The following is a 27,589-nucleotide window of genomic DNA, read 5'->3' on the forward strand; positions in this document are numbered from 1 at the left end:
GGTGCTACTGTAGATTGCAACTGCACTGTAAATGAAGTCTTTTCTGAGAGGTTTCAGACAATGCCATGCTTCAGCTCGTGTTTTAACTGGCAGTGCTAAAATTACAAAGTCTTTTTTCTCTAAATTGTCTTCAAAAGCAATTAAATATGGCAATTATAGACCTCAGATACAAAGTTCAAATAAAGTGTATTGTCTTCTTCTCTTTATTCTTCTCTTGGAAACATCACTAAAATATTCCTGCAAGGAAAATCTTTTCTCTGTTTTCTTTGGTGCTGGTAATATTTCCAAAAATAAAAACCAGCACATCAGTCCTACCACAAATATTATGCTTGTGCACTATAAAGTCAGATCTTTTCACACTGTGTCAGGGTAGAGTATTATATTTTTAAGGCTAAAATTTTGTGGAATTATTGCAGGCTTATTGGATTGGGCAAGGCTATTGTAAGGTGTTCCTTTTACTTTGTCCATCCCTTTTACCTTAACGGTTAGAATATGTTTTTGATATCGTAATATATAGTGCATTCAGACAGTATTCAGACCAACATTTTCTACATGTTATTGTGAAAATCGTTTTCGTATTCATTAAAATCAATCATCAGTCTGCACTCCAACCAAAACAGACATTTTTGCAAATGTATCAAAAAGGAAAAACTGAAACAACACATTGACATCAGTCTTCAGACCCTTTACTAGGACACTTGAAATTTAGCTCAGGTGCCTCCCATTTCTCTTGATCATCTTTGAGATGTTTCTAAACCTTGATTGGAGTCCACCTGTGGTAAATTCAGTTGGACATGAATTGGAGAGGCAGATACCTGTCTATATAAGGTTTCACAGCTGACAATGCATATCAGAGCAAAAACCAAGCCGTGAGGTGGAAGGAAGTGCCTGCAGAGCTCGTGTCGAGGCACAGATCTGGGTAAAGGCTACAAAACATTTCTGCTGCACTGAAGATTCCCAAGAGCACAGTGGCCTCCATAAGTCTTACCTGGAAGAGGTTTGGAACAACCGGGAGTCTACCTAGAGCTGGCTGTCCACCCAAAGAGATGGGAGAAACTTCCAGAAGGACAACAATCACTGCGAGGGCTTTATGACAGAGTGACCCACTGGATGCCTCTCCTCAGTGAAACTTTACAAACAGGCACCCGTGAGAAACAAGATTCTCTTGTCTGATAAAACCATGATTGAACTATTTGGGCTCAATCTGAAAGAAACCAGGCACTGCTCATCACCAGCCAACACCATTCCAACAGTGAAGCATGGTGGTGGCAGCAACACGCAGCAGGGACTGGTAGACTGGGCAGGGTTGAGAGAAAGCCGAATGGAGCAAAGTACAGAAATACCTTTGATGAAAACCTGATTCAGAATGCTCAGGACCTCAGACTGGGCTGATGGTTGACCTTCCAAAAGGACAATGACCCTAAGGACACAGCCAAGACAATGCAGGAGTGGCTTAGAGACAACCGTGAATGTCCTCGAGTGGCCCGGCCGGAGCCATGACTTGAACCCAATCAAACATCTCTGGAGACATGGCCGTCCACCGATGGTCCCCAGTCAAGCTAGACAGAGCTAGAGAGGATCTGCAGTAATCACTTCCAAACATGTTTCAAGGACTGAATACTTATGTCATGCTTAGTCATTATGGGATATTGAGTGTAGATTGATGAGGGGGGTAATAATTTAAATGACTAAGGCTCAACATAACAAAATGTGAAAAACGTGAGGTCTGGAGACTGAATGCACTGTACATACCTTGACTATGTCCCTATAATATTGTAAAGTTGTCTATTTGTTTGGTGTCACTGCATAGATTATCACAGGAGCACTACTAATATTAAAGCTAAAACCAAACCAGATTTACTGTAACAGCTACTGTAATAGCACAGAAGTACTGTACCCAGGCAGCCCCCCCCCATTTCTCCTCCTCCTCTTTCCTCCATCCAAAAAGGAGGCTGGCTTGTTAACTTTATGGGCTCGACCCCCCCCGGCTCTCAGTCATTTCCTCGGTTTGGGCTGAAGCGCGCACACACGGTTCCCTGACGCGGTTCCCAGTGGCACACAGTGGCGGAGGAGCTGCGACTGGATGTCAGAGGACCACAGGGAAAATACTGCAATTACCCTTAAATGTGATGAACATATAGGACATTTCTTTTGAAATCTCCAGGATAATCTGACGCACAGAGGGAGAAAAAAACAAACAAACACCCTTCAACCAATTTTTGGAATTTGGAATTATTTTCTTATCTCTATCCAAAAGGTAGGGGGGATGGGTTTTTAAAAAAATTTTTTTTTATCATATATCATATTTAATCTTCTAATTGGCCCGAGGGCAATTTATTTCAACATGAGAAACTGCAAAGTTAATGTGATATTTAGAAACGTTTATACTGTTGGAGCATTTCAGTGAAATCAAGTGAATTTAAAAGATAACACAAATCAGCTAAACTCTACTTCTACAGATGTGATTGAACTTTTTGTACTTTGCTATGATTTATGTTGTGAACCTTTATGTTTCAGTTAAAGTTGTCGTGTTTTTTTTTTTTTTTGTTTTTTTTTTACACCTGTTCAGTTTGTATCCTAATAATGACTTTTCCTCCCGTGTAATGTCAAACATCAGCCGTATTAAATTTGGTGCAACCTGTTCCTTCGTGTGCACGGCGCATCTGATGCTGTGGTTTTTCACTCGGCTCTTACGCCAGACCGGCACCAGATGGCGCGACGAGTCTCCCAAGCCTTCAATGGGAGCAATCATTAGAGGACCAGATAATGATTAGGCGAACCTTTCCGTTTCCGCTCACTTCATCTTTAGGTTAACGCGCCCTTATTCTCTCACCGTCGGCCTCTAGATGCATGGCGTCCATAGCGGGACTTTTACCTCCGTCCCTGCATCATCATTTAGGGAGAATAATTATAGAGAAACGTGCCAATCAAGTCAACCCGTTCTGGTACACAAGCCTGCGCTGCCCTCAAATTCAGCCTGTCTTCGTGCATACACAGACGGGGTTCATGTTGAAATGTGTTGAGAGAACTGTGGCCTGGGAAACTTTATGTGGCAGGGGGGGGGGTTATTATAGCCTGCTCGTTTGCTCTTTTGTCATATATGATGCGAACAGATATACAGTCCTTTAAGAAAGCACTTTTCCTCCTCCTCTGTGGCCCCCTTTCTGTCTTGTGCTGATGACTTCTTGCCCTGCAATGGTTAATTACCATGTGTGAGCCATCTATACCAAGTGTATTTAACTGAGGGCATTTACTGTACAAAGGTAGAGCAAAAAGTGTTAGTCTGACTCTGGAGTCAATGGTCAGACAGTCAAATGATGGTTTAAATCCGTCTGTTTCCTGACTTTCTTGTCTGACTGCCTATTAGCCAGCCCGCGGGTTGACCACCCTACACCTGCTCGTCTGTCTGTCTGTTCTGTGATTCTCACTGCCTGTCTGTCCATCCACCTGTCTGCCTCGACGTTCATCTCCATGCTTTAGTTCAGCTTCTACTTTTCTGTCCAGCTCCAAACTGTTAGATCCATTCTAGCTCCATATTCCTGACTGTGTGCCATCATTGATCAGTTTTAGTTTGATGCCAAATCAGTGGTTAAATTTTTTCCCCCTTACTCTTGAAATTTTGAATTCAAGTTATAATTAAATTTGTGCTCTGGAAATCTTGCCTTTGCCATCCTCTGACAATAAAATTTGCTGACTGTTCCATTTTGGTTTGTCAAAAGGCAGCCATTGTTTATAGTCTCTATTCATAGCCCACTTACAACTGGCACAAACTTTGGAATACTTCACATACTCTGAATGAGGCTCATCTACCCACCACAGACATGGATGTTCAGATCAGCTGCCCCCTTGCTGTCGACTGATTTCACCCTTTTCTTTTTTGTTGTTCTGTGTAGCTCTGCTCTCTTAGGCCCTCGTCCCTGCAGTGCTGAGCAGCTTGCCACCACATCCAAGCTTAGCGGCAACAGAGAAGCTGCCAAACAGTTCCTTTTTTTAGGAATAGCAGTCACCAAATTACAGCTGCTGGGGCAGTTAACTCCACCCGAATGCTCCTACCGGACCCGCCTAGCACTAACAGCCTGTGTGTCTGAAGAACAGATGAATCTGGGTTGTGTGTGTGTGTGTGTGTGTGCCTGTCTGTCTACTTATGTGTGTTCATATGTGTGGAGGTGATGGAGACATGGCATAATGAAACGAGGGAGGTTGGCAAAATGAACAGAGCATTTTGGAGTTTGACTTCAGATTTTGAGACTAATCTAGAACGACGGTTTACATATGTGTGTGTACATGTGAGTATGTGTTGTTATTCCCACGGGCAAACATATGTGTGAGTTTTATATTTCTGTTTTTTTTAGGGGTCAGAGTTTATTGCAGCTTGGATCCAGCTCAGAAAAACATGATGGGTTAGGAAAAGATACAAAACTCTCAACTGAAAACAAAGGCATATCCGATGGAGTGACTCCAGCCAAAATGAATTATCTGCAACACAATACTAAGCCAAGCCAAATATTTTATGCTCAGTCAGCACCTTGATCAGTTTGAGCCACCATGTTATGGTAATCGGTGCTGAGTGTTGACGTGGCAGCTGCCAATAAACCAGCATTGTGGCGCCAGCTGGCACTTTTGGTAAAGCTCAGTGCCCCACCTTAACTCTGCTCACACAACTGCCAGCACGCCCTAAGGAGCAGAGCTGCTCCTAAATATGATACGGTTAAAATGAGCCAGCATTTTGATGTCTTTGATCAATATTGCAATGGATTTTGGCACCTCGAGCTTTGTGAGTTCGTGGCAGTGCCAAAGGGTTCAGACGAGAACGGCAGCTGTGAATAAACCGTGCTGCCATAAAAAGAGGGGTTATGTGCATATAAAATTTGATGATTTCGCGGGCATACCAATTAAAACATTCTCTGCTGAGAAAAGGTGGCAGCAACTCAGAGTCCAAAGAAAACGGAGGTTTTGTGTGACGAGGTGGGAGGTAATACTGATTGCCTTTCTCTTGACTGTGGTCATGGGAGAACAAACACTGTGTGTTGCATCGCGAGGAGATGATTATTCTTGGCAGCACACAGAGCATATAGCTTAAATATAAGTTTGTTTAGCTTGACAAGGGCAAAGACTGCCTCGTGGGAACTCTAGGCACATCAAAGTAATTGTGGTGGATGTGAGGGCTGACAAGTACCCACCACTTGATGGATAGTGTATATAGGAAACGTAAAGCTAATCTCTGGCGCCCAGTGTGGGAAACTCAAACAAATGATACAGAGTAGACTGGATTGTTCACCAGATGGGGCTCTCACCAACACCACTGCTTTTTTGTTTCTTATCAGTGGATATATCTATCCATGCATTTATCCTCTCTCATATATTCTCTGTTGCTGTCTTTCTTAATCCTTTTTTCACCTTTCTAATCCAACAGTAAACCACTGGAATTCCTCTCTTCATAAAAGTGTCTATCTCCTGTTGCCTGTTGTGACAACTTCAACCACATTTAGAGGTGCAGACAGTCATATTATGTGTGTGTGTGTGTGTGTGCGTGCGTGTGTGTGTGTGTGTGTGTGCATACACACTGAGCATGAGCTGACACACCTTTGACTCAGGTGGGGAATTTCCTCCTGTTTATTCTCCTGTGTTTACAGGGGGAAAATAATCATTGCTGTAGAGGAGAGAGAAGGCTCTGTCGCATTAAATGCTAAGGCCATGTGGCCAAAAGTATGTGGACATTACACCCAGGTATGATACTTAAACATGTCATTTCAATACCATGGTGTTACTGGGCTGCTGCAACAGCCTCCACTCTTCTGAAGAGGATTTTCACATTATTTTTGAGCCTGGTTGCAGGGATTTGCTCCCATTCAAGAGAATTAGTGAGGTCAGTCACCTATGCAGAGTGAAAGGCCTAGATCAAATAAAAGCTACGTAAGTTTCCAAGGGTATCCACATACTTCTGGCCATATTGTGCAGCAGAGATTTTACTGCAAAGACGGTACCTCTTTGTTGTGCCTGTGATGCAGGTGTTGATCGGTCTTTAGCAGCTCCCTTTTTCTTTCTGTCTCTCTGCCCCCGCCCTCCTCCCACACCCCCCTCCACAGCACCTTGGAGACAAACAGTGAGCGAGACAGGAATAGCCACCCATCCATCCATCTACCCATTAAACCACTCTTGGCCTTTGGATGGGAGGAGAGCCGAGGCAACGGTTAAGATTGAAGCCTTTGGTTTGTTTTCGTCTCAGACCGGATGTTTGACGGCTCACAGTTTAACTGGAGGGAGAGGAAAGGAATGCATACACACAAGAGCTTGATAAAAGTGGTTATTACAGCCAGAGAGGCTGCTTGATTGTGGGATGTAGTTTAGACTTATCGTCATGTGGTGTTTATAGTAGCCTTACGCATCATTCCTGGATGATGATAGACTGTTCTTGTTCCTGTCTCCCTTTTTTCCTCCTCAGCCATCATCCTCAGCACCTCTGTCTGCAGGTCTCTATCCACTACTGCATCTCTACAAATGGCTCCACAGATTAGAGCATGGGTGTGAGATTTTAAGATTTACAATATATAATTGTTATAGCTCCCGTAACAAGTTGCAGAAATTGTAGGTATATGAATAAGTCTGGTGGTGTCTTCTGTGTGTGTTCCAGCTCTCTTGTGCGTCTTTGTGTGTTGCGTGTCATTGTGTGATGCTGACTATATATGCCCTAGCCGTGTCCTCTTGGCTGCATTCTTCTGGCCAAACCAAGGCCAGTGGGGTTTTTATTTTCTGCAAAATGGTATAATTTGGCAGCTATTTTTATTGCAGGGAGCAGACTGCAGGGGCCAGTTATTCATTCTTCCAGGCCAGGTCCACATTATGCACAGGCTCTTTGTCTTACAGATTTTAATGTCCCTAAATAATTTTTTTTTTGTCTAGAGGGAAAATGGTTCACAGTTGCAGAGGATTGCATAAGCAACTTTAAAGCGAAATAGCCAGAGACTGAAAATAGATAAATTTTCATGCACTGGATGTCCTATATAGTGCAGGCAAGCTGTGCATATATGAGGTTATGACTGTTGTCAGGAAGTGCCAAAGTTGAATTGATAAGCATATGTTGTTAATTCATCACCCACACATTGTGATGTATTCTTCTGACCACATTCTTGGATTTCTTTGTGAAGTGTTTTTGTTAAGGCTCTACTTTTTTTTATTTTATGAAGGGTGGAATGAAAGGCATTTCCCCAACATTAAAAAAAACCCCTTGAAGCCCCTCACCAGCTTTATTATTGTAGCCTCCCTTTTAGAGACCATTTGAAGTCTTGTGAACACTCAGTGCTACCAGAAATATCCTGGGACATTAAGTGAAATTACCAGGGCAAAGATCAAGCAAGCATTTGAATAGTGTCACATTTCATAGAGGAACAGGATTGAGACAATTTAGCAATAGACAAAAAGACAGAAATTTCACTTTAAGACCCTGATAGATAAAAGGGCCTTTATCAGCCTCTTTTCTTGCTCCTTTTTGCTCACCACTCCTTAATTTCTTTCATCAGTCTCTTGATTCTGATAATGCTGGAAGCTAAAATTTGCTTTCTTCTTGTTTCCAATCATGTTGCAACAAATCCTAAAACCTCTCTGGAATATACGCTAACAATTGGCATTTAGACTTTCCACGCCTCTGTAGGATGGATCAGAGAAGGAATTAATAGGACAAGGTTAGAGATTATAAGGTTTTAGTTCACCCCAGGGTCCAGTGTGGGATTGGGCTTTACTTCATGGGTTTAGCTTCAGGTTAAGGGTCACGGTTTCCTGCTGAAGGGATCAGTTGGCCTGGTAATAATTTGTTTTTCTTGGAATTACGTTTTAGGTTGAGTGGCTGCGTTGAAGTGTTAGTTGGGTCAGTGCAGGCAGGATAAAGCAAGCAAGAAAACAGGCACACACATGCTCGCATGTCTGGTGACCTCAATTAGCCGTGAATGTGTGCACAGCTATGACATCATGGCGTCTGTGTTTCATGACATGCATACACACTCAAACACGTGTGCATACACACGCACACATTCGCACTTGGTGTGCACACCCAGTTTCCCCTCTAAATGAATGGCAGCTTTGTTTGACTGTTTGGTTGCAGGAATAAAGTTTTCCACCGCTGAGGTGATGTCCTCCACACTATCTGATTGGCCAGTGAGAAGAGACTTACTCTCCTGTGCAGGAAGCAGACAGTGACATTTCGTCAGTGTGGTTTAAGTGACTTCCATTCCCAGAGTCCGTTCCTGGCAAGTCTACCAGGGGGAATGAGTGCACTTCTCCTCACGGGCCTTCAGCTCCTACTCTGCCTGTTAGGTGTGGTGTAAACAATAAGGGTTTGTAATTAAGGATAAGCAGACCGTTTCATAATATTTCAATGTCCATTTATCACTGACTACTGCCTGTGCCCTGTGTTACAGTCATTTTACAGCTCTCATGCACATGGCTTGATTAAGGTGTTGGGTGGCTGACGCTGTAGTTTGCTGTTGGATCCCTCTTGATGCTGCTACCACACACACACACACACACACACACAACACAACACTTTCTGCTCCCTTTGTGTGGCTCTGAATTTTTGATCATTTTGAACATTTAGGTATGCGTCGTTACAGCATAATATAAACTAAAATAATTAAGTAATAATGCACCTTAGTTGATATAGTGGAACAAATTTTCAAACAAAAATCAGTTGACACACCTTGAACTTGGGGTTTTTGGGCCCCCTGGGGGTCTGGGGTCCCCTTGGGTTTTGGGAATCCAGCTATGCTCATGCAATCCTTCTTTCTTTTTTCCCTCATTTTTCAACATCCCAATGCATATATTCCCATCTACCCCCATTGATATAAATGGAGTGACCAAAATATTACAGTATATATAATATTATTGTATATTACAGTATAATGCAATATAATTTAACAGCACCACATATTACAGCCTCCGGATTGATCATACAGTTGATTCAACACTCCTCTAAAACAAGTTAAGAACATTCTAAGCTTTAATAATATGGGATGTATTGCAGGACTGTTGTATTAGACTGGTGTACCTGATAAACTGGCAGTATACACATTTATGTTTAATTAAACAGACTGCTCTCCTTCCCTCCCTCTTCTGTTTTCTCAGGTGTGTAAGTAAAGGATGTTGCCACATTGCTCCCTCCTGCTCTTGCTATGTGTGGTCCAGCTGCTCTCCCCCTCCTCTGCCCTGCCCTTCGAGCAGAAGGGCTTCTGGGATTTTGCCATGGACAGTATGGACAGCGGCGGGTTGATGACAATGATGAGGGACGAAGAAGATGGTTCAGCCGTGGGGCCGGATACCAGCGATATAATGCCCACGTGCCCCTTCGGCTGCCACTGTCGGCTCAGGGTCGTCCAGTGCTCTGACCTCGGTCAGTGAGAGTGTGTGAGAACAACAGAGATGCATGTTTGTGACGCTTTGTCATCATTCTCAGTGTATGAGTGTGGCAGGAGGTTCAGAAAGGAAAACAAATGAGTTGAATGGTAGAGTGAGTGAGCATGACCTGAGCCTTGCATGACTTTCATAGCTCTAGAGAATAAAGCCCCCCCTTTGGTCTATTATCTAAGAGAGGAATTTCTCCCTCAGGATAATGCTGGTGTATTTTCACAAGGGAAAGCATCTCTTTGAGGGATTTTGTGTTCCAGATTTCGTGTGTAGATAGTGGGTAAACAGAAATGGTTTGAGCAGAAAAGGAGAAAAGACTGAATCAAGGGAAAGGAGGAGGAAGAGAAAATAAGAGATATGAATAGGGATGAAGAGGGAGTTCGAGAAAAAGACTCAGAAGTATCTGGAAAAAAAGGGACACGTAAACGGGCGGGGATGCAAATGTTATAATATCCTTACTGTCTTAAGGAGCTGTTTCATGTTGTTTTTGGGACGTGGACAGGACGGTTAATGGAAACCCAAAACAGGAAGGGAGGATGGAAGGAAGAATGACTTAGTCTGAAGGGATTTAATGAAGGACGAGAGGATTAAAAGGAATGGATGATTAAGATAAAAATGTGTATTTGAAAGATTACATGAGGATTGTGAATATTTCCCATAATGATACAAGAACATTCTGCTCTTTCCTGACAAATCAACAAAACATAACCTACCTTAAAATATGACTTTCATGATGCTTTTACAGTCTGTCTGTGACTTAATTTTAGTCATGTTTCCATATAAACATGTGCGCCAATTTCCCAAACTACAGATATTATAACAGCATGCTCTATTCTTACAGGACCAAATAAACTTAATTCCGTCTTTTTATGGATAAAAAGATTCCTCACATTATACTAGCTATATAACTAATAAACTGTCTGTCTTTAGATTTAATGGTTTTGTCAAATCATCATTTTACAAGCTCTATATATTTACTGTCCCTGGTCTTTCTGCAGTGGGTAAATGTGGAAGCATATAATTTCCGAGATGTCAAGTGCTTATTTAGAACACATGTATTTTGGCGGTGGCGTCTGTCTCCTCTCAGTGTGCATCCCAGCATGATGTTGGGTATTTGTGTTGAGGGGCGCTGGGGTTTAGCAGGGTGCTAGTTTTGTCAGTTTGTGGTGAAGGCTTTGAGATTTGTGGCAGATATGGGTGAAGCACTGTGGTTTGAGGGTTTGGAGGGTGAAGGGATTCACTTAATCAGGGTGTTGGTGAAAGTTTTTTCAGGTTTGTTTATGATGTCTGTCAGGTTTGATTCAGGCATACTAATTCAAAGGTTTCCAGCAGGCAGGATGCATGTCCAAAGCTGCAGGTGTTAACTGAAAGGTAAATATTTCCTACCACACAAATCCACCTGGAAACATTTTGTACCTTTTGGAGTCATATCGCTCTCAGAGCAGCTGTAATAACTTCATTACAGTAAAGAGAGAAGTCAACCAAGGAGACAGAATCTGGTTTATAATTTAAACAGTATTTTCAGATTGAAACTTGATCTTTCCCCCACAACTAATGAATTTATCTTGCTATTTACTTCCTTGGATAAGGCCTCGTCAGAGCTCTCAGCACTGCGTGGACATGGTTTGAACAGAAGAAACTGCTGAGGGTTTGATCCTGTGTGGTGACATGGAGGGTGTGGCACAGTACAGCCAAAGCCATATATCTAAACTTAACTCTAGATGGACAGCTTTGGGTAGAGTCATGTGGGTCAGATGTGGTTTGGTGGCAGACTGGATCCCAGTGGGACAGCTGGCACTCTTTCTCTCCAGTACGCCTGGTTGCATCATGGTCGTGGTTGGGATGAGGCCGGCCCCTGTAGAGGATCCGCTTACCATTGCCTGTCTGTGCCACCGACCACATCTGATACACCCGTCGACGTGGCTCTGTGATGTGGTCTTGTTAATGACCTCTGGCTGCTGTGTTTGTGAGTCTCCTGCGTCATTTTTCCACAGGGATGCCTGAATGGAATAATGCAGGTGTATTTCTTAACGCTGTCCACTTGTTGTAACCCATTCTTAGCCTGTATGAATTTACTGCTTGGTGAACAATATTCATAAGCAACCCTAACCACAACAGCTTTTGGTGTTTATGCTTGCCACTGACGTTGTCAACCGCACATTTTCACCACCTCTTCACTACTGTTGAGAAGGTGTTTACAGTCACAAAGAAGCCAAGATTAAAACACTATTGTTCCCAAATGCAAGTGCAACTTCACCACTTAAACATTATCACACACAGCTTGAATTTCTCTGTCTGTACGTGTCTCCCTTTCATTTGATGTGTGATTTTGCTGAAGGTATTTAAGTCACATCCTATGTGACTTCTGTCAAATGGAAACCAGATGGGAAACATCTGGTGTCCCCATCTGGCATGAGGGGAATATATGTGTCTGTCTGTGTGAGAAATGTATGTGTGTGTGTGTGTGTGTGTGTGTGTGTGTGCATGTCTTTGACAGTGACAAACCAGTAATGTTAGTTATGTCTTGTGTTGACGTCTGTGTGTGACCTCCATGCTTGTGTGTATGTCCACCTCTCATTAAAATAATAGACGAGGAGCACCAAAGTGCTCATTTGAGATTATGTGGGAGTGTGACTGGTTTAATTTTTAGGCCTGATGGAGGTTTTAAAACACACAGTGACTATTTATTTTCCAAAGTCTGTGTCTGACTAAGATATCCTAAGAGTTTGCCCATTGAAAACAGGGTGTTGGTTCACAGTCACCCATGGAAGCATTTAATGGAGTATGATTCACTTATGTGTTTTCATTGGTCTTGTCTTCAGGTCTGACTGAGGTGCCAAAGAATATTCCTCGGGACACCAAGTTCCTGGACCTGCAGAACAACCGTATCACTGAGATTAAAGAGAATGACTTCAAAGGCCTCACTAACTTATATGTAAGAGACACACGCAGTCTGGTCACATTCATAACGTCACTCTCAGCATCAGCTCAGCACCTCTTGAGGATGGGCAACTGATTCAGCTCAGCTTGTATTGGCTTCAGTAGTGTGAAATATGATTATGACCCTCTGTTTCCTCAGGGATTTAGCGGTTCATTTCCTTTCTTTTTCACCCTCCACCACCCTTCGCCCTGAGAGCTTTAATTGTATTAAAGTTTGAGCCTGAAGCCAAATGGGAGTATTCAAGCTCTCTTAGCAGAAAGGCTTTGCTCACTTCTGACCTGCATTCAAGAGCGCTGACCAAGAGCAATATTAAGTCTGGCAGCTTTGGAAACTCCCGACATGACATTATACAATAACTTCTCTATTAAGGTCTGTTTACCTCAGCCTACATCTGTCTCCATCTTTCAGCCAGCGCAGGTGGAGAGACAGTCTGCTGGATGACAGACTGCTGCAAACTGTTGCTGGATCTGTTTTAATTCACTCAAACACATTCACTAGAGACTGAAAAACAAGCTTTTGTGCATTCTGTGTATGAGCTTCTTTTCATTTTCTGACTATCTGGGTGCTTCAGATTTTTTTTACACAGATCAAATAATATGGGTTGAATTTGGATTCTCCTTGGTCATTGTTTTTTTTTTTTTTTTCAGGGTCTGTCCCTGAGGAATAACCTTATTTATAAAGTCAGCCCAGGAGCATTTGCCCCTCTCAAGCACCTGCAGAAGCTCTACTTCTCCAAAAACCGGCTGACCACTATCCCTCAGAACTTGCCTTCCTCTCTGGTTGAGATGAGGATCCATGAGAACCGCATCAAGAATGTGGCAGCTGGAGCCTTCGCAGGGCTGAGCAACATGAACTGCATAGGTCAGAAATGCTGATGACTTCAGCAAGTCTAGACTATATTCTGTGGTGCTTACTGCTGCTTTTGCCACTTTATAGCGCTGGCTATAACGTTTTTGAAGTTTAAAGGGACTGTTTTTTGACATGCCACAATTTTCTTGCAGAGATGGGAGCAAACCCCATCCAGAACAGTGGTTTTGAGCCTGGAGCCTTCAAGGGACTGAAACTGAATTATCTGCGTATATCAGAGGCCAAACTGACTGGGGTGCCAAAAGGTAACAACTAACATTTACATGACACTGTTTTACTCTGTCTTTAAAGGAAATACATATTTTCGGGAAATACACTTGTCGTGACTTAAATGAGAAGATCAACAATAAATATAGGTATCACCTGCAGCCCTCTGTCTCATCAATGTCTCACAGAAACAGGGGAAACAGCTAGCCTGGCTCTCTCCAAAGGTTAAAAAAACATGCCTTCTAGAACCACTGAAGCTCCATAATTATATTAGCGCAACTATATTATTCATTTAATCTGTACAATGGTGAAAGAAACCATACCTCTGTGAGGGAGACACAAGGAATGTGTCAAAGCCTGAATCTGACAGTGAGTCCAGTTTTAGACCAGTTTTGTAGGATTTTAATCATCTCACACTTGGATTCTATTTTGAGCAGAGACATATAGCTGATCATTTGCTATAGTAACAATATGCCAACTATGAACTGTGAGGATTACCTTCCACCCTAGAAAGCAAACAAAAAGATTGCTGACCTAAGGAGGACATCCGAGGGCTTTCTGATGGACTTAACCCTAACCCTAACCATTGAAGACATAGTGCTATGGGATCCCTCCACTTGTCCACGGTCTTCCTCCTCCACAGCACAGAGTCGTCAGCCATCCTGGGCTGAAGTGGTGGTACGTGGTCACAGGGGTAACTCAGATGGGGCTGCCTCGCCAACCACTCCAACCACTTTGCACACCTGTCTGATGACGTTCTGGACCACCTAATCCTTCCTGTCAAGGCTTTTGCTATTAGAGCCCCCACACTCTCTGCCGGCTGAAATCAGACGCCGTAACTCACAAACTTCTTTTGAATCTCTTCTTAAAATGCATTTCTTTGTCCTAGCCTTTGGTAACATTTGATATGTGTTTTATTTACATTGCTTTATCCCTAATTATTGTTTTTATATATTTTATTGCCTCTCTTCACTTATTGTCAGATCCGTTTGCATAATGTTTTATATAGGATATGTTTTTTATTTATGCTGTTCTATACTCATTTTACTATGCTGAGGTTCTTTCACCTTCTTTTTAATCTGGATTTATTTTTTCTTTGATGCACTTTGTAACTTTGTTAAGACAAGTGCTATATAAATGAAGTTATTGGTGTTGTTGTTATTATTATTATTATTATTATTATTATTAACTACATGATAACAAGAAAACTGCATCCCCACCAAGAAATAATCCAGCACATGACATATAATGTGCTGGTTAGCTTTAAAGTGCTGATAAGTATTTTTTTTTTCACCTTTGGACAGGGCCAGGCTAGCTGTTTCCTCCTGTTTCCAATCCTTATGCTAAGCTAGGCTAATTGGCTGCTGGCTGTAGATTCATATCTAACTGGAAGACACAGGAGTGGCATCAACTCTCAGAAAGAGACTCAGTGCTTTTCATGAAATGTTGAACTAACTAGTAAGAGTAACTACTAGTAACTAGTAACTAAGTAAGTGTCATTATAGATAACTATGAGACAAAATCAAATCTCACCCTAAAGTGGAGCCTTACAGATAGAGTGTCTGTCTTCCAGATCTCCCAGAGAGTCTCAATGAGCTTCATTTGGACCACAACCAGATCCAGGCTGTAGAACTGGAGGACCTGAGCCGCTACAAAAACCTGTACAGGTACCTTCTACACTTCAACAACATACTCATTTAAAACCACAACCAATGTCCAGGGCGTAGGCTTTGCTTCCATAGCTGTAAAGAATTATCCTGTGGTTTAAACAAATAAAAAATACATGGCCAGCCACCAGTGGCCCATAGGGGTAATAAAATGAACTACATTCATGTGGTACTTAAAGGTAGCAGGATGACAATGGGAGTTTACTGTATACCCGTTTTCCCACTTCAGTCAAAATAGCGGCCTCTACAAAATCTTCTAATGTAGGATGAAAACGAGCACTACAACAACAATAACCTGAAGACGATATCGCCACCGTTTACAGATCTTTTTTCACAGCAGACACTTTGTCTAGTAGGACAAGCACAGGTGACTAAAACATCAATGGTGTCTGTTCTGTTCAAGTGTCCCAGTATGCCATGACAGTGTGACAGTGAGCCAGCATGAACAACACCAAGACACTGAAACTGAAGCAGCTCAACGGGATTCAGTCATTATTCATTTCATTATTTACTTGAATGCTCTCCTGCTGTGACATGTCAAAATTTCTTTTGTGGAAAAAGGCCTATCACATCGTTTCTCCTCTACTCTTCCTCTATCATACTCCAGTTTTCTTTCCCCTCTTTCCTTCACACCTCTAATCTCTAGTGGGATTATTTATGGTCACGGATGCTTTGCCAGGCTGCTGTGGCATTCATTTTCACCTGACTTAATATCACTTTATTGCAGTGATAAGAATCATTTCAGCTAAGCGGTTAAACAGTTATGGTAATGTACCATGCAGTGCCCTGTTTTCGGACTATTTCGCATTTTCCCTCGCTGTGTCACTTTTTCCAGGTTGGGTCTTGGCTTTAACCACATCCGGAACATTGAGAACGGCAGTCTGTCTTACCTGCCCAGGCTGAGAGAGCTGCATCTGGATAACAACCGCCTCACTCGTGTCCCCAAAGGCCTCCCAGATATGAAATACCTCCAGGTGAGTCTGATGTGCACCAACATCTGAGACTGAATGTTTAAGATGATGCTCCATTCACCCTCTTCATTGCAACTACCATTTTTCTAGGTGGTGTACCTGCATTCCAACAACATTGGCACGGTGGGTGTGGATGACTTCTGCCCCCGAGGATTTGGCATGAAGAGGGCGTTCTATAATGGCATCAGCCTGTTTGCAAACCCTGTCAACTACTGGGAGGTGCAGCCTGCGACGTTCCGCTGTGTCAGCGACCGGCTGGCCATTCAGTTCGGCAACTACAAAAAATAAAGATAGGGAGATGCTTAGAGATGGAGAGAGAGAGGGGAAGGAGGCGGAGGAGGAGGAGATAATTTAAATAATGAAAAAAACTTGAGAGATAGAAGAAAGGGAGTTTGTATTGCAGAGGATTATTTTTTATTATTATATATGTTTTTTTGGAGAGAGGATGAGTGATGGAGAAAATGGGCAATAAACTGATGAAATAGGAGAAGTCAACAATACAATAACACAACTTGAAGGCAGTGAGTGAAGCAAAGCGCTTGCAGTACTTCATCTGAGTTTTCGCATTTTTTAATCCAAGAGTTTAACCATTTGAAAAGAATAAAAACAGAGGAGACTGTCTGAGAAGAATGTTTTCCCCAGTCTAAATCAATGAAAAATGAGTACTGAAAACTTGTGAAGCATTTCATTCCAGTTTTTTTTTTTTTTTTTTTTTTTACACAATAGTGCTTATTGTGATAGAAGTCATTTTTGTTTTATTAACATTTTGGTTAAGATTATGAGTAAAAAATAGAAACGCAATGCTTTATAGATTTTTTTTATATATATATATATATATAAAAAGGTGCTCTGTATGACTTTCTGTGTGTGCTGATTTGGGAGATCCATCACATTGTCCCTGTTTCACTGGTCTGAAGTCAATCTGGTACTCAACTGGTCACGAAATATCACAGGATATTTTCCACCATATACAGACACAAAAACAATTGCACAAAAAGTTGAAAGTCCAGTTCATGTTTATCACCAGTTAACATTTTTGTACATATCATGGCAGTTAATTGATTAAAGGACCAACAGGTACAGTTTAAAATTCCCCTCATCAGAGCTAAACATCGTCTTATTCACCTGAGGTGACTTAACCACCAGCATGCTTGTGTAAGGAGTCTGTTCTGTGCCTTTACTAAATATTATGCTGTCTGTATGTTACTTTAATACAGTATTCCTCAAGGGGACACTGAGGTCGTGGGGTTTATCCCCAGATAGAGAAAACACACACCCGCTTTGCTTTGAGACATTGAAGGCAGTGTGTTCACATAGTGCTACAAACAATAGTAGTGTTGATGCATTGTTTTGCACAGTTTTCTGTTATGCTTTATTTGCTTCAGGGTTATTGGGGGGTCACTAGGGGGGTTACCTATGTGGAACTACTTTAGCCATAAGTATTCTGTCCTGTCTCTGTTCTGTAATCTGACAAGCTACTGCTGCATGTGAATAAAAACATTTTTAGCCTGCTGCATTAAGCCAGTGAACAACTGATGGCCCTGGGTTGGATGCCGTGTGAGAAATAAAGTAAAAATAGTCTGTTTGTCAAACGAGGTTAATATGGCATTTTTGTGTACATGCACTCACTGAAGCTGTCTTTTACAGTGACTTTTCCATTGATGAAAAGAATGAAAATGAAAGTGTTGAATTACTGATGCTCTGTGGTGTTTAGATTTTAGTGCGTGTGTGTGTGTGTGTGTGTGTGTGTGTGTGTCTTGAGCCAATGTCTTGACCGGTCATACTTACTGTATTGTAGGACTCTTTTGTTACCGCTAATTCCATGCTATTTCCTTGGAGTTCTTCAGTTTGGTGCTTTCCGACTAAACAGTCAGCACAGATGAACACACACACCCACAGAAAAAAAAAAAAAAAGAAAAAGCACAGTGATGGAGGAATCTGCAGAAAATTCCCCTTGGTGAATCTGCACAGAAAAAAAAAAAACCCCACTGCACATTATATACTACATACAATACTACATTTAACAGCATTTTTTACAGTGACAAAATGATGTAAACTCAAATAACAACATTCAGACTAAAACAATATGGAATGGCATTATAACAAGTAACCTATGAACGTTAACTTTCCATTCAGATAATGACGAGCACTGATTTAATGGGGGCAAATATTTATGCATATTTATCAGTCAATCATCAGTGGAAACCATTTTTCCTTTTCATTTTCAAATAAGGCGCCCGGCGCGTCACCGCGGTGCGCCCCGGCCCATCTGACTGGTCGACACGGCCGCGCTTGGATGAGGCGCGGCGCGCTCGCCTGTGTTGACACTGGACGGATATGCGGCGATGCTCTTGCGTGTGAAAGCGTCTGCAGCTGCAGCGCTCTCTAAGCAGCTACGGGGAGATTTCGCCTCGGATGAGAGATTAGGAGGAGCAGGAGGAGGAGGAGGAGGAGCGACCAGCATCAGCAAAGAAAGAAAAGGAAAGAAAAAAAAAAAAACAAACCCCAAAATAAACGGTTGCCTATCTTTTGATCCATCGCGTCCACTCGTTGGCAGCGGCCCGTCGAGTCTCAGAGGAAGCCGGGGGCTGGATTTGAAATGTCGCAGGGACTAGCTGGTGAGTCGGCTGGTGCAGCAGAGCTTGTATTGAGCAGGGAATTCAAATGGCAGAAATAAAAGAAGCAGCCTTTGTGCAATCTTGTACCCAGCGATCTCGTAGAATAATTTATTCTCACATATTTTCGCTTTAGTCGTGTAAATACTGCCCATGATTTCCTGCGAGGGCCTAACGATGGAAGCCGACAGGCTGATCACCTGCATGGAAAGCTATCTGTAGCCTACTGATAACCATGGCGCTGTTTCCCCTCTTTTATTAACAGCTGTGAATTCTCAGGAAATTCAGCAGCACCTCCATTGATGAATCAAGTCTCAGAAGGCTTGCTACAGCATGAAATCGTTTGAACAAACAGGGAACTGTGATGTTGGATTAATTTGATCCGCAGGCATCAGTGTCTCTTCCATATATGTCCCATGGAATCTCGCTGCTGGAAATAAGCCATTCTAAATTAAGAAGCATACAAGACATTTGTTTGTAGCTGCTTGTCATTCCCCAGCTTATTTTAGCTCACAGTGGACTACACATCAGTGCAGAGGCAAACCTGCTGCTGCATTGTTGCTCACTCAGGTCTTGTTTTCTTTCAGAAAGCTTGATGATGAAAGGGGAAAGAGGAGGAGAGAGGTGGAGTCAGCCCTTTATGGCCCGGGACAGGTTTTAATTAGACCCTTGCAAAATCAGGTACCCTGCATCTAGAGGAATATAATGCACCAACAATAAGAACCAGCAGTAATTGTAATTTATGAAGAGTAATTTTCTTCTTTCCTCTCAGTGACGTCTATGCTCGGGAGGTGATGGCAGGGCTGACTGGGCTTCACCGCTACTATTACCCATTCCTACAGATGCATACCTGCCACCTGCACGCCTGAGCCTGTACCTAGCACTGCCTCTTCTCCTACCCCCTTTTCCTTCTGCCTCTCCTTGCTCATTTCCTACCTTTTCCTCCACAATCCCCATCCAGCTCCCACCTGCTCCCACCATTTCTCCTCCTATTCCTCCATCCATTTCCCTCACCTGAAATTTCTCCATATCTCTGCGTTCTTACTTTATTATGGCGTGCTTTGGGCGCTCTCTGGACTCCCCGTGCACACTAGCCTTGCTGGTTGGCTTCCAGTTTGCCTTTGTCCTCTATTTCTCCCTCGGAGGCTTCAAAGGCCTGGTGTCTGTGCTGGTGCACACAACAGAGCCAGAGTTTGATTACTCTCGTCCTCATGACGTCTACACCAACCTCAGTCATCTGGGAGTGCCGCCTCCCCCGCCTCGCAACTCTGGCACTGGACCCCCTGCCACAGGACCACCGCTGAGAGACTGCCAGATCCCCTCCCCACTACTGGGTAGGGAAGTGAGGGGTTTATCCCCTCTGTGTGCTGTTTTATGTATGATATGCAGATACAGTAAAAGGCGCAGTGAATGTTGTTAATGTTAGCTAAGCTGTTGGTCAGACAAAAGCCAGACAGTATCACTAAAACTTCTTTCCTTTCCTTTCCTTTCCTTTCCTTTCTGTCCCTAAGTCGGTCCTGTGTCTGTCCATCTTTCCTCTCCTGTGTCTCTGGAGGAGATCAAACAGAGGAATCCATTAGTTTTGCCAGGTGGACGCTACCGGCCTCCAGACTGTGAACCCCGCCACCACACAGCAATAGTGGTTCCATACCGGAACCGGCAGACCCACCTCCGTGCCCTGCTCTACCACCTCCACCCCTTCCTGCAGAGACAGCAGATCCACTACAGCATCTATATAGTGCAGCAGGTCAGGTTATGCGTGATTGTTAGTGTGTGTGCAGGCTGGTTTAAAATGTTCCTGTCAGTATATTTTTCACTGTGGCTATCAATAGCTTGCAGTGTCTCCCTCCATGTGCAACATGGATGCAATACTAGTGTAATGCTGGTACATAGCTGGTGTGTTGCACACGTAAATATTCCTGGAATTATTATGCGCTTGTGTAAATGGAGTATACAAACAGGTATGATACTTGTGTATTACTGGTAAATTAATATTATGTATTACTACATAATATTGATATATACTAAAGGTTCAGTTCATGTAAGTAAAACATACCAAAACATGTTTTTTCATTCATCTCTTGTGGTACATAACCATACACATAGTTTTGCTTTCATTTGCCAAGGTTGTGAGATATGTGTGAGATTTATGCATATGCTGCACTATAATTTTGGACCACACATTACAACACACACCACACATTATCAACCATACTTTTTAGACTACTTATTATTCACCTATTATATTATTCAAAGAACATCTGTTGTCCTGCAGTGACACAACTTAGATGATTTCTAATCAAAACTGAGCTCTTAAAGAAACTGTTTGTATGTTTTGCTATTGCTACAGCTATTTATCTACCAGTCTAGAACAAAAATGTGCGAGTTCAACATCAAACTGGCAAGTAAACAACTGTTAATGCTAACGCTGGCTACGTAGCAATTGCAAAACTTACAAATAGCTTTAACATATGCAGTGCTTGTTTCAGAATGAATACATTCATGAATAGCTAAGTGTTCCCCTCTGCTTCTTTTTCTGGCCTCAGTGGGGGAATGGTACTTTTAACCGAGCCAAGCTGCTTAACGTTGGGGTGCGGGAGGCTCTCAGAGATGAAGACTGGAGTTGCATCTTCCTGCATGATGTTGACTTGCTGCCCGAGAACGACCACAACACCTACACCTGCCACAAACAGTTCCCCACACACCTGTCTGTGGCCATGGACAAGTTCAGATACAGGTAACAGCACTGTGTGTGTGTGTGTGTGTGTGTGTGTGTGTGTGTGTGTGTGTGTGTGTGTGTGTGTGTGTGTGTGTGTGTGTGTGTGTGTGTGTGTGTGTGTGTGTATGGACTTCTGTATAAACACATTTGTGCTGAGACATTAATTTCAAGATTGTGGATTGGTGATGTGACCCTTCCAGGCTGCCGTACCCACAGTATTTTGGTGGGGTGTCTGCAGTAACCCCAGACCAGTACATGAAGATGAATGGCTTCCCCAACCAGTACTGGGGCTGGGGTGGAGAAGATGATGACATCGCTGCCAGGTGAGCAGGGTGAATGTGAGCTCCACACCCTGCAACTACATGCACGGCCATTTAATCCTCTCCACTTCTTATACTCTCTCACTATCTTTTGCTTTACTCATCCATCCAGTCATCCTCTTTTTTCTCATGTTTACAGTTTCATTGCCACATGTTTTCCTTTTTTCTTTGACTTTTATTTTATGTGTCCTAACATAATCTTTCATCTTCATGTCCCCTCCCACTGCTGTGGCTTTGCTGTTTGTCTCGGAGTGGGTTCAGTGAGTATGTTTGCATGGACTAGTTTGGCAGATTTGGGCTGGGCTGTGTGCTCAACAGTACAGGCAGTTCGCAAGCTCATCTCATTTCTATGATGCTTTGGTCCCCTCTCTCCACTCTGGCTCTTCCAGCATTTTCCAGTCTGTTATAAGAAGCACTGAATGCAACAGAAAAATGATCCAAAAGCTTGCACAAACTATAACATGAAGCAAAACTACAATATTTCTCCCTGACGTTTAATAATATTTTGCCATTTATGCATGGTGTCTGCAACATAAAAAATGATTGTATAGAGGAAATTTACAACATTAGTAAACATGTTTTGATTGACTTAGATGACTGGGGTGGTACGCAAGCACCAGAGATGGAAAAAAGGAACCACAGTGTTTTTCCATACATCATGTATGGGACATGTTACTTGCATACGTCACCCACAATTCTAGGTTTGTTTTCTTTTTTTTCTGTCTTTAAATGTATCCCTTAGAGGCCAGATGTACATATATTGAGTAGTGTTACTTCTTTGAGTAATAGAAAATAGCATGAATGTATAAGTACCAGTTTGTTGATCTAATATCATCCTGACTCTGAGATTTTTTAGTTTTATCCCTTTGATTGAGAACGTGCTGTTCCTGTTGACTCCTGTTGTGTGCTGCTTATCCAGAGTACGTCTATCTGGCATGAAGATTGTGCGCCCTCCAGTGGCCATTGGTCATTACAAGATGATCAAGCATAAAGGAGACAGAGGCAATGAGCAAAATCCACGCAGGTACAGATGAAGACATGCAAGAATTTTTGTGAGGGCAATTTTTTCCTTTGAGTTTCTGGTGTATCTGTATCTCATTTTGTGCTATTATATACTTGTCTGGGCTTCATTCTCATTGCTGAAGACAGGCATTAGAATTGTTGTTTCACTTTTTGTCCAAACCTGTCCTATCTCCAGCTCCTGACATGTTGAGCTTTTACAGTAATGGTTGTGTCAGTTTTTGATGATATGCTGTTTCGTATGGGTTTGGCATTTTCCCCTTTCCGCTCAGTGCTGCCAACTATTTCTGCTGCCTCGGGCAGCTTACTCATTTGTGTTTTTCTTTCAAAATCACAACATGTTTTATGTTCATAACACTTAGCTTAGCATAAAGACTGAAAATGAGGAAACTGCTAGCTTGGCTCTTTACAAAGGAATCTAAACCCACCTCCCAGCAACATTATAGCTCACTAATTAATGAACACATTGTATCTCTTTAGTATAATCCATACAAAACATATATAACAGATATGACTATAAGTTGTTTGACAAGGTTGTGTGTGGTATCTGCTGAAACTATTTCTCTAGGAAACTCCAGAAGGTCACTGCACCTGGCCAAGAAATACTTGGATAGTTTTTACCATTGGGCAGAGCCATGCTAGCTGTTTCCCCCTGCCTCTAGTCTTTATGCTAAGCTAAAATAACAGTTTCCTGGCTGTAGCTTTAAATTTTACAGACAAACATTAGAGTGGTATCAATCCTCTCACCTAATTCTTGCGTATATAAACAAATTTTCCAGTTTATGAAACTGTTCCTTTAAAGCTTGACCCTGAAATACACACACACACACACACACAAACAAACCTGTATTATTACGTTTGTCTTTCTAGGTTTGACCTCCTGAAAAGGACCAGACTTAACTGGCACTCTGACGGCCTCAACTCTCTGACCTATGAGCTCCTTTCCAAAGAGCTGGAACCTCTCTACACCAACCTCACTGTCAACATTGGAGAAGACCCCCGTCTGCCCCAGGGAAAAGCACCCATCCCTGTAAAAACAACAACCCCCGTCCACCAACATATTGCCAGCAAGACCGAAGGCCAAACAGCCAAGCAGGAAAAGAGACAACAGAGCAAAGGGTCTGTGGCGGCACCTATGACTGTGGCCAAGCAGGTCGGTGGAAAGACAGAACCTGCACAGTCAAAAAAATCGAATCAGACAACACTGGAGAAGACCGGTGTGATGAAATAGGATGAGCTGAATATAAGGTGTATAATAAAAAGACTGCATCATATCTGTAGCATTAAGTGGCTTCCTCCTTCATACTGATCTGATCTGAAAGACCAAATGGAGGAAAGCAGTTTAGATCTGTTGCGTTGTGGGACTTAAAGTACACCAGCATTTTGTGCTCAGTGCAGGTTAGGGATAGTTATGCAATGGACCAAATGAAGAAGCCACTTTTGTCTACAGGGGTGCATTCAGGAGCACGACTGAGTCACCTCTTGGTTTATCATCCACTGACGCAAGTCTGTGGTCACACTCTTAACTAGGAGAGGAACTTTGAACGACTCAGTCATATCAACAAAGAGGTCCAACACGAACTTAATGAAAACGAGACAGCAAATAAATAAATCTCTGCTCTTTTCCAGACATTGCAAGTTGTACGCAACCCATCTGCTGCCAGCGGACCTGCAGCTTCATCAAGTCTGCTCCCAAAAAACTGCTGCTGTCAGTCCACCCCACTCCACTGTGGGTTTGTGTTTCTGTGCCTTCTATCTTTTATGCTCATTTTATAGACTGGTACAGTTCTGGTATAGTTGCTTTTAGACGCTGGCCTGGGGTTGATTTTACCTCTCTCGCCTCATGGCAAAAGTTTAGAAAGCAGGGAGGACAAAGCTGATGCTAGATCAGAACAAATGATTTGTTCCAGGACTGCCGTTTTATATTTGTGTGCTCTGATCAAGCGCTGACCAACTCCATAGTTATCAGACAATTCTAGAGTTTATATTTATATAGAGACTTCTTTATTTGTTTACTGGTTTGTTTTACCTGTCCTTCCTTACAGTCTGGTGCCTCTCTCTCTCTTACATTTAGTTTCTAGACAATCAAACAATAGCTCTGTATCCAACCACATAACAAAGTGAGGAAATATTATCATGACTATCTTTACGCCTGTCAGATAAACATAGACTTGGCATGATAGTTGTCCTAGTTTGACTATACTCTTGATACATGGATAGACCTGTGCTTCTGATATTATCTGTGGTTTTTATAATTTTTCTTTTAGATAAGTCAGGATAAAAGTAAACAAAGACAGTACTGAAGGCATGTGACTTCACATTTGCCAGTTTCAGATTGTGTTATAATAACAAAAGCATTCATAGTTACAATACAGCAGTGTGTGTAGATCTAGGTGGGCTTCTTACTAGAAGGCCTGACATCCTCACAAAGGGGTCTTTCAGTATATTGTGAAAGACCTCAATGCATCTAAAAGCTGTAAAAGGGGTGTTTCCCTCTCCTTGTCTCTCTTCATTTGCTACAGCAAAGCTTTTGTATCTCGCAGGAAGAGAGACAAGGAAGAAAATCAGAAAATCATTTCATTATGACGAGGATGCGAAATCAGAACATGCATTATTATTATGGGTCATTTGTTTTCACAGCTCAATTATCATCTACTTCTGTGATCTCAAAGCCACTTCATCTTTCTAGTATTCAGTTTGTTTTTTTCACATCAGCCATTTGGAATGTATTATTTTGAGTGTCCATCCGGTTACTTTTTGAGTTTATCAGGTGAGGTGCTTAGTTTGTGGACATGGACTTGAATCTGATCATTGGTAGGACATAGGATTTCTTGCTGCTATTTGACTAGGGGAATGGTGAACTAAATAGCTTGAAAAATGTAACACAATTTGCTGATGTGGAACTGTTTTATCATATTAACAGGTGTTGTACGACTTGTGCTAATTTGAATGTATTTAATTTATTTATTTATTTATTACATCACTGATAGACCTACATGCACAGTCTTCTAAAGTGATTTTGCAGTGCAGATGTGTTTTAGGGCTTGAAACACTCTTTTCCATTGTAGAGCAGATTATTACCCGTCTATACCACATCTCCAGGTTTGTTGCGTTAACATTGTGCCTCATGAATTAAGTCCATATGACTGACGGATTGAAGGCATACTGCTGGGTCACATGTGAGCGCCCTCAAGCGGCACAGTCTGGCATAGCACCAGCTAAGAGAAACCAAGGACTGAATGAAACTGCAGTGATGTGACATGAATGTTAATCGTTAACGTTGGCCATTCACAAGCTTCAGCCAATCGAATCTTTGCACTGCTTTGTGTGGAGGGTTTCTCCTTTGCGTTGTATCACACGATTGATCCTGCCAGCTTAAAGGTATAGAACAACTCTCAGAATTTTACTGGTTAATAGAGCCAAAAACTACATGGTGTGTGTTTTATGAATGGATATAGAATTTATAGAAGGAGTCTATGTTTATGGAGAAATGTTACCTGTTTTAAACGAGTACTGTACAAACGGATTGTCTGGACAGAGTAAGAGATGAAATTACCTAATTTATTAGCTTTATATATCATAATTATTTAGTTGCATCTCAATAGATAATATAGCCTCCATTTCTCATATTGCCCAGGACAATGCCTATATAACATGAAGCAGTGGCACACTGAAAGCTTTTAAGGACGTTATGTAATCTCAGCAGATTAAGCAGATAACTGCGTGCTTACCTGGAGATTGTTACTATATTTAATAAATAGGCTAGTTTTTATAAAGGATGTGTCGCTTAAGTGTTGGAAATATATACTGTGTAGTTAAATGAAGTCAGTAATCAGGATTGGGACTTCATTGAAACATTTTTTTTAATTTAAAAAGTTCATTTTATCATGAGTTTATTCTGTCATTAAACATGTGTTTGAGAAATGTAAATGCAATGAAAGAAAACCAGCTGACTAGAGAGATGGGAAGTGTGTGCATTCCCAGCAAATAAGATGCGATAAATACAATATATCACATATAAGGACATACCATAATATTTGCATCACCCGTTGATGCCTGTCATCATCTTAGGTTACCTTATTTACTGACCTTGTGTTGAAGATGAAAGATTGTGTGCATATATATGCGTGTTGTGTGTGCGTGTGTGCGTGTGTGTGTGTGTGTGTGTTGGCTTGTGCAGAGAGCATGGTCAGCAAAAAAGGCAACAGAAGCAGTGAACTATGGTGTTGTGATGGACAGCAAATATGTATACCAATAAAAACCCATAATCAAAAATGTGTCTCTTCCTACATTATCTGTCATTAACAAACACATTAAACATAAATGTGGAGCCACACACACTTATATACCCTCAATACTATCTATGCACTTGAATCCTTAGAGTGAAGCACTTAACCCTCCCACAACATTTGAGGCCTCTTAATGAATACAAGCTTTAGCATTCTGATTAATGCTGCTACAGCTTAAACATTGCATATCAATGTTCATGCTTGCTTGCAAGATTAGCGGTCCTATATCATCATAAACACATGCTGTAGAGCAATCTAAAACTGCTCTAGGCCATTACATCACCCTGTGTATTGCAGGCCTCAGTGTTCTATGTGGGCATAAAGAGCAGGATTAAAAAGTTGGATATGAAATCAGACCTATAAATAGACAGTAACCCTCAGCTCTGTATGTTCAATCTGTTTCATAATCAAAAATGCTGTATGACTCACCAAGAGAGGGCAAAACACGAACTCATGAAATTGGGGGGACAAAAAGAGCATCTTGCAACCAATCCTAATGCAACACCAACCCAGACTACAGCATCAAAGAGGACCACTGAGCTGAAATAACCACCTAATATTCTCTTATGCTAAGCTCCTC

At 42.0% G+C, this 27,589-nt stretch overlaps 2 protein-coding genes across 3 annotated transcripts; both read left to right on the top strand.

Annotated features, from left to right (window-relative positions):
* The first annotated feature begins 1,988 nt into the window (after window positions 1-1,988).
* Window positions 1,989-17,641, top strand: bgnb (biglycan b). Its single transcript, XM_071476363.1, has 8 exons — window positions 1,989-2,257; window positions 9,115-9,379; window positions 12,216-12,328; window positions 12,982-13,195; window positions 13,336-13,446; window positions 14,982-15,075; window positions 15,911-16,049; window positions 16,137-17,641. Exons 2-8 carry the CDS (start codon window positions 9,130-9,132, stop codon window positions 16,332-16,334), a joined length of 1,119 nt encoding a protein of 372 aa, XP_071332464.1. The 5' UTR covers window positions 1,989-2,257; window positions 9,115-9,129; the 3' UTR covers window positions 16,335-17,641.
* A 134-nt stretch (window positions 17,642-17,775) lies between these two features.
* On the top strand, window positions 17,776-26,995 carry b4galt3 (UDP-Gal:betaGlcNAc beta 1,4- galactosyltransferase, polypeptide 3). Of its 2 annotated transcripts, none has more exons than XM_071476361.1 (8): window positions 17,776-18,664; window positions 19,249-19,342; window positions 19,434-19,995; window positions 20,173-20,408; window positions 21,208-21,398; window positions 21,581-21,703; window positions 22,620-22,724; window positions 23,591-26,995. In XM_071476361.1, exons 3-8 carry the CDS (start codon window positions 19,713-19,715, stop codon window positions 23,949-23,951), a joined length of 1,299 nt encoding a protein of 432 aa, XP_071332462.1. In that variant the 5' UTR covers window positions 17,776-18,664; window positions 19,249-19,342; window positions 19,434-19,712; the 3' UTR covers window positions 23,952-26,995. The 2 variants fall into 2 exon arrangements, with proteins under 2 accessions (XP_071332462.1, XP_071332463.1); XM_071476362.1 differs by having other exon boundaries at window positions 19,253-19,342.
* Window positions 26,996-27,589: the final 594 nt, after the last annotated feature.

Source organism: Trachinotus anak, unplaced genomic scaffold, assembly GCF_046630095.1.
Source record: "Trachinotus anak isolate AG129_WGS33_773 ecotype Australia unplaced genomic scaffold, CSIRO_AGI_Tana_v1 ptg000004l, whole genome shotgun sequence".
Lineage (NCBI taxonomy): Eukaryota > Metazoa > Chordata > Actinopteri > Carangiformes > Carangidae > Trachinotus > Trachinotus anak.

What these genes read in the sequence shown, in the direction of transcription:
- bgnb (XM_071476363.1), top strand. Translation starts at nt 9,130, where the DNA reads ATGTTGCCACATTGCTCCCTCCTGCTCTTGCTATGTGTGGTCCAGCTG. An exon ending in CGTCCAGTGCTCTGACCTCG is followed by an intron (nt 9,380 to 12,215) that starts GTCAGTGAGAGT and finishes TCTTGTCTTCAG; the next exon opens with GTCTGACTGAGGTGCCAAAG. An exon ending in CAGATATGAAATACCTCCAG is followed by an intron (nt 16,050 to 16,136) that starts GTGAGTCTGATG and finishes CCATTTTTCTAG; the next exon opens with GTGGTGTACCTGCATTCCAA.
- b4galt3 (XM_071476361.1), top strand. Translation starts at nt 19,713, where the DNA reads ATGGCGTGCTTTGGGCGCTCTCTGGACTCCCCGTGCACACTAGCCTTG. An exon ending in ATGGACAAGTTCAGATACAG is followed by an intron (nt 21,399 to 21,580) that starts GTAACAGCACTG and finishes TGACCCTTCCAG; the next exon opens with GCTGCCGTACCCACAGTATT. An exon ending in GATGATGACATCGCTGCCAG is followed by an intron (nt 21,704 to 22,619) that starts GTGAGCAGGGTG and finishes CTGCTTATCCAG; the next exon opens with AGTACGTCTATCTGGCATGA.